This window comes from Panthera uncia, assembly GCF_023721935.1.
Source record: "Panthera uncia isolate 11264 chromosome A1 unlocalized genomic scaffold, Puncia_PCG_1.0 HiC_scaffold_16, whole genome shotgun sequence".
NCBI lineage: Eukaryota > Metazoa > Chordata > Mammalia > Carnivora > Felidae > Panthera > Panthera uncia.
Window position 1 is genome coordinate 8,737,366 of NW_026057576.1, and position 12,276 is coordinate 8,749,641.

Here is a 12,276-nt window from a genome sequence, read left to right on the forward strand (position 1 = left end):
TGCCTTGTAGAGACAACTTACTGTTCGTTTTCTCAAAAATATCTGCTAGGTAGCATAATACTGATAGCTTCTTATCACCATGGGAAAAAATCAGCATCTATAATAAAATGTGTAATTCAGGTTTAAGTTCTACAACTCCTTTTTTTGCAACCCCTTTAAATACTTGGGACAGTGAGCCTCTGCTCCCCATCTCAATTCAAAGTCATAGTCTTTTAAAAGGCATTTTTTAAAGTAACTATGTAATATACCACAGAAACACCACAAAACTTCTGAGAAAACTCATGCTGTTGGCTTCTACATTACACAACTCCCCTACGTTCCCGCAGCAAACCACACTCATTGTAACCATCTGAATGTGGGCCTAGAAAAGCCTCAGAGACAATCCATATATTAATACAAAACCTCAATGCCTCCCCCTTTTTGGAGCATAAAATTAACCAATACAAATTCTAATCTTATTATTCTCACACCTCAACTGACTTGCCTCATGTCACTTTGTAAATTACTGACACAGCGAAGGGGCATAAAGCTTCACAATCTATATTAGGTGTTCAGGGTGTGAAATTGTAGCTTATAGAATAATGATACGTTACACAGAGAAGTACTCAACAAGGAACGCTCATTGAACCCAATCGATATTATTCAAATGATGACTCTAGATCACCCAAAATAAGTTAAATTATGTGTAGTGTATCATGCTTAAGTACACAGGACAGTAATCCAACTTGTTAGATTGAACTATTTCCAAAAGAGCCTTCATGTACTCAGAAAATTTACTGATTTAGAATGACTTATTCCCCAGTGTTTCCAGTTACCATATATTCTACAATCACTTTCAATTTCTTCTCCCAGAATGAGTGGAATTCTTAAAGAATATATTTAAGAAGCATACATTTCGCTCTCCTAAAATACTTTTACTGTTCCTTATTATGAAAACTAGAGCCATTATTAGGCAACCACTAATTTAAAATAATTTCAAGCCTTAATATTAAAAATACATTTTTCATATTCAAAGTAGAAAGAGAAGACGACATCCTACACTTCATATTTAACAGCATAATTAGCAGTGGTACGGAACAATATCTACTTTTTCTATAAGTAACAAAGAAAATAATGCTCCGTGAGTCAAGAAAATTCACTCATTTGTTCTTAAATATCTCTTCTGTTTTAAAAATCAGAAATAAGACATATCTATATAATTGTCATCGTAGAAGAAGAATCTCAAACGCACTGACAGAAAAGGATTCACACGTGAGGGCTAGACATGAACTAAAAGCCATTTTCACAGGAGGGGAACATGAGCCGGAGTAGGATTCAGAGCTAGAAAGGAAAAGGCATTCAAAGCTGAGGTAAATTGCCTTTTGTTTTCTTAACAATAAGTGTCTCATCCACAACACCGAATGCAAGACATATTCAAGGCAAACAATTTTAGAAGAACGTTCCACTGGAGATACATTCTTCAAGCTGTTCCTCAGGTCACATACTTCTATATATAAACGTACTTATTTATCCACCCTTTAGCTTCATAAAACCTCTCCACTTACACTTGAAAGAAGACTTCCAGCAAGAGAAAGAAAAATTAAAAGGAGCTGTAGGTAAGGAGAACATGTGAGGTACTACATCCTCTTTTTTCGAAGTTAAAAATGTTCTGTTCCCTGGGCCTTTTTCTAGCATGACATCCTCCCCTGGTAGACTCTACGTCGCTCATTTTACTTCAACTTGGAAAAGTGATAGAAGTTCACTTTGAAAGGAAATTCATTTTGGTAATTTCCTGTCCACCAGAGGGCTCCCACATTTCTCCACAAATGGAAGAGATACGTTACAATAAAAATAGTCCTGAAGCACCGAAAAAACTCAAATTATCATGATCTTATTTAACCTCAGACTAAAAATTGTTCTATCTGTTACAATTTCTACATGAACAGCTTAAAAAGATAGAGCTTTTCTCCAAGAGTTTCATCACCGAAAAATGTTTCAAATACCAAAATTGCTTTGCTGTTATCCTCACACGGCCAATTTCTTTCTTAAGTAGGGCTTTCAATTTTATAGATATCATAAAATATAATTTTAGTCCAAAGCTCTAAATAGTAGCTCAAATGTTTTCTATAATACTTTCATAAATACAGTAATTTATTTCTTGATAGCTTTCCCAGTCCAGAAAACAAAATCATCACCTTATCTACCCAGCCTTAGGCCTTACTATTAACAGAAAGAGTAAATATCCTCTTTCAGAAAACCTAAACTCATTAACATAATCCATCCTACAATTATTAACAATAAATACTGCCCCATCATGAATTATGATTTGGGCTGGGAAAACAAACATAAAGGAAATGAATCATTTAAACACAATGCATTACAATGATATTCTGTTCAGATATTTTTAGACTTTTTTCACAAATAAGTTATTACACTAGAATGTTAGTAAATCTCTTAGTTCAAACCCAATCACGCTTAGCAAAAGAAAAACCAGTATTTTATGTAAATACACTTATTTATAGATCATATTTACAGAATGTTAATTGCTAAAGTACCAACTGTAAATTTTACAAACCCATTCACTAGGGGTGCCACTCCCCCTCCAAAAAAGATGGATTTGCTAAATTCGGATTATAAAAAAAGAGACTCCTTATGGTAAACACAAAAATTTATTGAATGTTTCGAAAGAAATTGGAAATGTGAGTTATATTTATAAAACAAAACACGATGCTAAAAAACCTATTTTAAAGTCAGTCACAATCGTTGTCATATAAAGACTTTATCAAAAACATCAATTGATTTAGCAATTACTGTAGCTCAAGAATGAATTATCTTTAATGAAAACATGATAGAGGTTATAATTTCACTGCCCCACCTCATCTCCCAACTACGAATTTTCCTTTACAACAGACAAGCATCATTAACATGTAAAAGAGCGTAACATTTGTTTCTACACAGCACATACTAGCTGTCACCACTTAGAAACTCGAAAATTTTACTGCACCTAGCAAAAATGTATGTATTCATACGTATCCTGATCAGTTTGGAGTTTATGCTGCAAAAAAAAGGTCAGACTGTGGAAAGCGGTGGGGGTAGGGTAGGATTCGAAGTGGTAAAACTGTTCTGAAAGTAAACGCAAACTATCAGTTATTGATACGAAGAGTTTAACAAATACAAAACATTTTAATCAACAACTTCTAACCAATATTTGTCATGCTATGTTTCAGAAAGTTGAGAATTCTAGGCACGTATCTAATGAAGGCACTTTTTAAGCAAAAATGCAATGTTAAGGAAGTAACAGCAAATGAAGCTTTAAGAGGTTGTGACATAGGAGGAAAAAAGCCTCAAGACTTCCAACAAGTTGAGCAACTTCAAAACTAGACATGAAAAAGACTCAGAACAATCTAATCTGAGGTGTAGATTAGGCACACTCTGAAACAGCATCATCAGGGCATTATATGTTTATTACATAATACTGCTTTGCCCTTGCATATCACCTTTAATCAAGGGATCTCAAAGCACCACCGAATCAAGGCCTTAAAATACAGTCTAAAACAGAAATAGTTATATTTTATAACTGCACCTATTAATAAAACCTTGCCACTAGTTCCTGTCCCCCTGATCCGAGCATTAGCTTCCGAACCTTCTGACTTGGAAACCGTATTCCCCAAATCATTTCAATTTGTAACTGATGCTACGCACATTCCAGCTTGTCTTCGGCACTGGGCCTAAAGAAAGTAGTGGCACTGTTTTAATGACACAAATCTATTTCATTACAGTTTCTGTGGCAGAATAAACAGTACTTAGAGTGGACATACCTTGCACGGATATAAAATGGAGGCTTTAGAGAACCAATCTTTGCTGGGGGTGATGAGCCCAAAAAACACTCAACTAACAGGGCAAATAGCACTTTCCAGCTCAGTCCAGAGACCTATGTAGGCAACTTCGAGAGTGGAGTGGAGGAAACCATATCCAGCTACCATTAATGGGGCAGGCAGGAGACCATTCTGGGGTGTGCACACCGGGAGGGAAAGGAAAACTAAAGGGACGATGCAGGAGTTTTAAGACTCAGGAAAGAGAGTGTAAGTTGCTGTGTGGCCACACATGAGACAGAACATTGTGGTTCCTATACATTAAAATAGCATGTTAAATGGCAAATCAAACGTAAGCAAAATGGCTTTAAACCAAGGTCAAAGATGCCATTTACAGCCATTCAGGCGGGTGGTTTTTGGGTTTTTTGTGAGTCTGTAAATGGGTTCGATCCTATAGAAACATCTGACATTTTAAAATTTAACCAGCCAAGTTCAATTTTGTTTTTTCACTGGAATACACGAACACTCAAATGTTAATGTTATGTTAACTTCAATTCTTTCATAAACAAGATCATTCATCTTCCTGTTAATTGCATTATGTTCGTCCCTAAGACTACGAAGTGTAATTTCAATTCGCACAAACCCACCCCCTCCCAGCACTGTAAGCCTGCACGGTTACTGTTAGCCAACACACTCACAATATTAACAAACATGAACCTTTAGAAACACAAAGAAAAGCATCAATAAGCAAGAGTACTTTTTGTTTCAAGTTCTCAACATTCAAGGATCAAGGCTCAATAATTTGTTTTATTAGCTTTGAAAAGTCCAATGATGTAATACGAGTAAATATTTGCTACTGAAAGTCCTGAAAATCCGTAAGAAGCACCAATATGCGGTCAGTCTAGATCTGTAAAAATTCCAAAACATCTTAACGTTTCTGTCGCCGTACTTGTTCACCCAGACATACTGAAAAGCTCCCAGCGAATTCCAGTAGACTTTTTCTTGCAGACCTACACGTCCCTGCGCTTGAAAACATCAAGTTTGTATCTACTGCATTAATGATCCCGTCAGTGTCATAGAACAAGATTCCCGTTTTCCCGTCTACCTCTGTATCTAGTAAGGACACCCGTCCTCAGCTCTGCCCACTGTCACTGACGTTTTCAGAAGCTCTAAGATCAAGTGTTCAAAGGCTTCTAACAGACAGGGGGGAGATTTTCTCCACTTCAAGCTACATTGCCACATCTTCCCTACTTCTCCATCGTCTTAAATGATTCAGAAAACACAACCAAATGAGAAAAGCCATATTAAAAGCGGTACTTCCTAAGACGGGGACACCAGAACCTCCAACTTCTCCAAATCTCCCAGCACCGTGGCGTTTCAACAGTCCCCCGCAGACCTTCACCCCACGCCTGCATCCTTTCTGATTAAATAAGATTGGAAACCACAATTAAATCAGTGTCGTAACTTATCCTTCACTTACCATATCCGCCGGGACATTACTGGACATCTTGCCTTGATATACACCCAGATGTTTACCGGGGGGGGAAAAAAATTACAACAAACAAAAAAGAGCAGAAGTCTTCAAGCTACAGAAATCAACCTCAACGATCTCGATCGGTTCGTGATGTGCTTTCCAAAAAATAAGTTCTTTCGGAGTCACAGCGCCGGCCTGGCCGAGGTTCCGAGCGAAGAGGAACAATCCCCAGGAACTGGGTGGCCGGAGCCGGAGGGAACTCCCGGGCGGAGAGCAGCAGCCCCCGTCGTCGTCGTCGTCGTCAGCAGCAGCAGCAGCAGCAGCAGCAGCTCCAGGACCGGCCGCGCCAGGTAGACCGAGCCGAGTGACACACGGACATGGGAGCGGGGTGGGAGGGGGTTAAATCCGCCTTCCTCCTTTCCCAGCCCGGCAGTGATTCACACTTGCTCCCGAGTCAAGTCCTCATTAAGCAGGAGGAAAATGCCCCGGCGTGGATGTACACAGATAACTATGTGGCTACACATGGACGCGTGAGCAGTGAGTGGCGGCCGCGCAGGAACCGGCGCCGGCGGTCGGCTCGGGGAAACGGCTCAACTCGCGCTGCCGGGGCTCAGAGCCGGGCCGCGGAAACCCGCGCTCAAGGGCATTTAACTAGTTGGGGGCCGAAGCGAAAGCCCGGGGCGGCGAGCGCGGGGAGGGAGGTGGGGGCGCGGGGAGCTCGGGCCGGGCGGGAGACCCCACGGCCCCTCGGGGCTCAGGCCGCGGGCGCCTCCGGGCAGCGGCGGGTCTCGGGGCGCATCGTCTCCGGCTTCTCGGCGCTCCTCTCCTGCCTCCGCCACCCCCCCGTCGCCGCCTTCCCCTCCCCTCCGACGCCGACTTCGGCTGGTCCCCGGAAGAGGCCGGGTCCTCCCTCTCCTCAGCCCGGGAATGGTTTCCTCTCGGAGCTTTGTCTCTCCTCCTCCACCTCCTCCACTTTTCAGTCTCAAACGCCGCAGCCGCCTCCTGTCATCGCCTCTCAAGCCAACATGGCGGCGGCGGCGGCAGCCGCCTGAGCGCAAGTCGGGGACACGGGGAGAGCACGGCCCCTCCTCGCAGCCGCCGCCACCGCCCCCGCCTTCCTTTCTTCCCCGCCCCCCCCTCCCCCCTCGCTCCGCGGACACCCAGTGCGTCACTACGGAGACCACCCTCGAGCATCATGGGAAGTGTAGTCTACGCCGGGGGTGGGGGGGGAGGTGGGGCGGCCTAAGGCGGCCTCTCGGGACTCCGAAGCCACGCCCCTCCTAGCAACAGTTGCCAGGAAAGGAAAGCTCGCTTTAGCTCAGCTGCCCTCTAGGAGTTAGGTGATACCTGCTACCAGGAGTGCTGTGAGCGTGTGAATTATGTGGAGAAAATAATTCTGCACAGAGAAATCCCCTCAAGCACAATATACGCACAGACTAAAAATACGGTTTACCTCCAAGAAGAATCATTCATTTTAATGACAGCGCGCTCTCCACATCCTGCAATCTCAAAGCATTTTGTATAGTGATTTCATCTAGGTCTTTTCAGCATTGCATTTGGAAGATCAGAAGCAATCATTGATTTCCAATAAGGTCGTAGAAGTTCAACAGGAACAAGGATCTCATTAAGCGGGGAGAATGTTTGAACATGTGTTTCTTGAAGACCTAGGGCCACAAAGCTACAATCCAGTTAATTGAAATTACCAAAACCTGTATGAGGTACAATAGTATATCACGCCAAATGTATATCAATAGGAAATAGCTGCTACAAACTACATGGGGATTCACCAGTTTACCAGGCCAGCCCCCAAATTTTATTTAACTCAAATGTAATAAAAAACCTACACACCCACAGTGATTAGCAAATAGCACAAAATCATACCATTAGGGAGAAACTTAGAGGAAGACTATGGCTACTCCAGATTTAGGAACAAAATTCAGAAACCACCAATGTCTATCTGAATCCCTGTCCAGATCTCTCAGTGCTTTGGCAGAGTATCTTAGCAAGGGCAGTCTCAGTAAGACACTTATAAAAGAATGTCAACAGATTTAGAGTCTGAAAGTCACCTCTCCAACCTACAGCGATGTGATCTCATCTGTAAAACAGTCTTGCCTACCATCCAGTTGTGCGGATGAGTTAATGCATGGGAAATAAATCACTTTGTAAATAATAAGGCGTCATTTGATGTGAAATGTTACTACTCATTCATTCAGCAAACACACGATCCAGGCTCTCTGCTAGGCACCAGGAGTTTAAAAATGAATAATCTAGGCACTGTCCTCAGGGAACTCATTGTTGAGAAGCCTATGTCATTCCCCACAGCAATCTCCGCAGTCAGGTTTGTCTCATTAGGATGGACACTCACAGGACATTGGGAGTATTTGCCTCCTGTGTAGCCCGGCTGGAGAAATCCCAAGCACTCCTAGGGACCCACATCAGCCTGTGGTGAGTTAGGGTGGTAACCAGGAGGGAGGGTGGCTCCCATCCACAGAGAAACCGAAGGACGGAAGAAAAAAAGAGGCCCAAATCTCACCACAATTAGGCTTCAGGCCTTGGTCTAGAAATTCCTGACTCTCTAGCCACGTGATTTTCCAGGGCCTCTGGTCGTTGGTTGCTCCTTCTTCATGGTTAGCCACCACAGAGCTGTTCCCACCAGGCCTCCCGGAATGAGAGCCATTGAAAATGCTTCAATTGACCAATGAGCTCAGAAGGAGCATGAAACACATTTCGAACTAACTCACAAAGTTAGTTATCCACCACTCCCCTAACTCCAAGAGAGAGACAGAGTACAATTGGGGGAAGGGCAGAGAGAGAGGGAGACACAGAAACAGAAGCAGCCTCCAGGCTCCGAGCTGTCAGCACAGAGCCCGACGCGGGGCTGGAACTCACAGACCATGAGATCATGACCTGAGCCGAAGTCGGGCGCTCAACCGACTGAGCCACCCAGGCGCCCCACTAGGAGCCATTTAAAAAGACAGATAGATGCCTGAGCCATAGCCCAGAACAACTAAATCAGATTTTCCGGGGGCAGGGCCTGGACTTGGTATTGTTGTTCAAAGTTCCCGCTTGTAATTCTCACATGCAGCCATGGTTGAGAAACACTATGTAAGCTAAATATCTTCAAGTTCGATTCCCTCTTTTTCCCCCATCAAGGTTCCTTTATAGGACTGATAACCTAAAGGTACTGTGATTTGTCAAGGTGACCTTTGGCCACAGTCATAGTGGTTTAAGGAACAAGCTTTCGCACTTGTCCCCTGCCCCCCACCCCATTGCACTCATTTAGCCACCAGGGCATTGACCTCACCTCTGATAGAACCCAAGTCTCTCTATCTTAAGGCATTTCTCTCCTTTGCTCAGAGTCCAGGAAGAGGTAGAGACAGATAAAGTGAAAATGAAAATGCCGTGTGATGAGTTGATAAATGCCACCATAGGAATAAGCACACAGGAGATAAGGCAAATTTGGCATTGAGGTGTCTCGAGTCGAACCAGGCAAAAGCCAGTGGAGCAGGCAGAGTGGTCAGGAAGAGAACACACGGGTCAAGACCCAGACTAAGGCTAAGGGGTGCAGGAAGGGGAGGTAACTGAAGTTCAGGTTCCTGCTTGGGAGTAGGGACAGGGGTGGGATAAGGAAATGGCAACAGAGAGAAACGGAGGCCAGTCCCCCAGGGCTCTACGGTTTAGACACTAAATCAGATTTTCCAGGGCAGTTTGGATTTACCGTGAGAGCAAATGGAGCCAACGGGAAGCACCATGATAAGATTTGTTTTCATAGAAAGATGGAAAAGGCCTCAGACTCTAATGACACCTCTTCTCTGTGTATTTTGGGTTAGTTGTCCTGTTGTGTGACCTCTTGGATCCACATAATTTAAAACCTCTTAAGGGGTCTGGGGGATTGTCAAACTCCCCACTCTTCATTTCACAGATCAGGAAGCCACCTGATCATGAGGACTGACTCCGCCATACAACGCTTATTCCTCTACTCCCTGTCCTGCCAACAAAGTCCCACAAAAACAGGGACTTTTAGTCATTCTTCTACATGACATATATTCATCCCAAGATGTATTTTCTCTCTCCTTTTTTTTTTTTGGTTCCACGTATGTGAGGTTCACACAGTATTAGTGTTTCTTTTGACACTTTTTTTTTAAGTTTATTTATTTATTTTGAGAGAGAGAGAGAGAGAATGAGTGGGGGAGGGGCAGAGAGGGAGTTGGGAACAGAGAATGCGAAGTGGGCTCTGTGCTGACAGCAGAGAACCCGATGCGGGGCTCAAACACATGAGCTGTGAGATCATGACCTGAGATGAAGCGGACGCTTAACCAACTGAGCCACCCAGGTGCCCCTTGACCCTTTTTTTTTCACTCCATTGTGGGTATTCTGGAAATAAGTCCTTTGCGAATATATTCCCCAGGCTGTAGCTTGTCTTCTCATTTTCTGAACAGTATCTCTTGGCAAGCATAGTTGTTGCAGTCTGATGAAGTCTTAGTTACAAATATTTTTCTTTAATGGTATTCCGTCTCCCTGCTTGCCACCAGGTCATGAAGATATTATCCTGTGTTTTCTACTTTGTTTTAGCTCTTCTATTTATATTATTATATACTTTTAGGGTTGTTCCACACCATTTGGTGAAATAAGTTTTTTTTTCCGTGGAATTTATTTGACGTCTTGGTTTAAAATCAACTGACTGTTGGGGCCGCTGGGTGGCTCAGTCGGTGAAGCGTCCGACTTCGGCTCAGGTCATGATCTCACGGTCCATGAGTTCGAGCCCCGCGTCGGGCTCTGCGCTGACGTCTTGGAGCCTGGATCCTGCTTTGGATTCTGTGTCTCCCTCTCTCTCTGTTCCTCCCTTGCTCGTGCTCTGTCTCTCTCTCTCGCCTTCAAAAATAAATAAAAACACGAAAAAAAATTTAAAAAAAAAAATAAATAAAAAATAAATAAAATCAACTGACTGGGGCGCCTGGGTGGCTCAGTTGGTTAAGCATCCGACTTCGGCTCAGGTCATGATCTCACGGTTTGTGAGTTCAAGCCCCGCATCAGGCTCTGTGCTGACAGCTCAGAGCCTGGAGCCTGCTTTGGATTCTGTGTCTCGCTCTCTCTCTCTGCCCCTCCCCTGCTCATGCTCTGTCTCTCTCTGCCTCAAAAATAAATAAAACATTTAAAAAATTTTTATAAAAAAAAAAGATAAATAGATAGATAGATAGATAGATAGATAAAATCAACTGACTGTATGAAAATAGGTCTATTCTTGGACTCGGCTGCCATAATCTATCCCATTGATCTCTTCAAGTCTTGAAGTCAGGCAGCCTATGTCCGGTAGATCTGTTCTCTTCCAAGATTGTTCTGGCATTCTAGATGCCTTGCATTTCCATATAAGTTTCAGAGTGAACTTGTCAATATCTATTTTTAAAAGACAGCCTGCTGGTGTTTGAGGTTCCATCGGTTCTGGAAGTCAATATGGGAAGAATTGACATCTTAACACTATTGAGTTTCTGCTCCGTGAACATGATATACCTCTTCATTTTTTAGGTCTTCTTTACTTTGTCTCAGTCATGTTTTATAGTTTTCAACATAGGCATTTTACATGTCTTTTGTGAAGTTTATTCTTCAGTATGTTATTATTATTAACACTGTTAGCAATGAATTAAAATGTTTCCCAATTATTTACTGCTCGCATAGAGAGATACAACTGGTTTTTATATGTTGACCTTGTATTCTGATACCTACCTTGCTAAACTTATGTTTTAGTTCTAGTTGTGTTTGTTTGTTTCAATTCCTTAAGACTTTCCACAGAAACAGTCGAGTTGTCTGGTATTTCTGAAACAAAGGGGAATATCAATATTCTGGAAATTCAGGAATTTAGAAAAACCATTTTCATTTTATGTATATTTCCGTCTAGGTTTTTTGTGCACGAATCTTCATATATTTATGGGATACATAATTTTTTCATTTAAATATTAAATAAAAACTCCTTTTTTGAACGTTATAAAAATATGCACGTTTACAAATGGCTACGTAAACTTCCTATTCCTCACTTTTAAATGCTGTATGCTGGGGCACCTGGGTGGCTCAGTCAATTAAGCGTCTAACTCTTTTTTTCAGCTCAGGTCATGATCTCACAGTTCCATGAGTTCAAGCCCCACATCGAGGTCTGTGCCAACAGGGTGGAGCCTGCTTGAAATTCTCTAAATAAATAAATAAATAAATAAATAAATAGATAAATAAATACTGCATACTATTCTGTTGCATCAATGTGCTACAACTTAGGAAATCGCTTTCTATTTTGAGGACATAAAGATTTGCTCACAATTGTCTGGTTTTCGCACATATGGTTTTTGCAACAATTGTTTGGTTTCTGCATTTTGAATTGCTTGTTTAGGCAACAGTCCAGAAACGGTTGTCACTGAGTCCAAGTCTGTGAGCATTCCTGGGGTTCTTGAACCGCACAGCCATGTTATTTTCCTGCTTAGGATGATACTTTTGGAGGCTCCTGGGTGGCTCACTCGGATGAACATCCAACCCTTGGTTTTGGCTCAGGTCATGATCCCAGAATCATGGGATTGAGCCCCGCATTGGGTTCTATGTTGACTGTGGAAGCTGCTTAGGATCCTCTCTCTTTCTCTCTGTCTCTGACTGTCTGTCTCTCTCTCTCCCCTCCCTCTATCTCTCTCCCCTGCTCGTGCTGTCTCTCTCAAATAAAATTAATCTTTACAAAAAAGAATGCTACCAATGAATGAGAATACCAATGTTAGCACCCTACCTCCAGCCGTCATATGTACCTACAGCTGTATCTACACGTTTATGATACATACGTATTCTGTTGACACAGCATCAGTGTTCGGTGGTAACAGAGAGGGGTGTGAGCCCCTCTTAGATCATCTCATCCATTCCTCCCCACTCCAACGAAAGATACACTCCAAGTAAAAACAAGTGTGTGCTTTGCAGGCTCAGCTTCATACTCACACCCACATCCATACACACACACACACACACACACACACACACACACACACACAC

At 42.7% G+C, this 12,276-nt stretch overlaps 1 protein-coding gene across 1 annotated transcript in view; it reads right to left on the reverse strand.

Moving 5' to 3' along the window:
- UBL3 (ubiquitin like 3) overlaps positions 1 to 6,401 on the reverse strand; it is a 64,554-nt gene extending 58,153 nt beyond the window's left edge. Inside the window, exon 1 of the mRNA XM_049647417.1 lies at positions 5,272 to 6,401. Within this exon, the coding sequence (XP_049503374.1) occupies positions 5,272 to 5,298 (27 nt within the window). The 5' untranslated portion in view covers positions 5,299 to 6,401. The remainder of the gene's footprint in view (positions 1 to 5,271) is intronic.
- Positions 6,402 to 12,276: the final 5,875 nt, after the last annotated feature.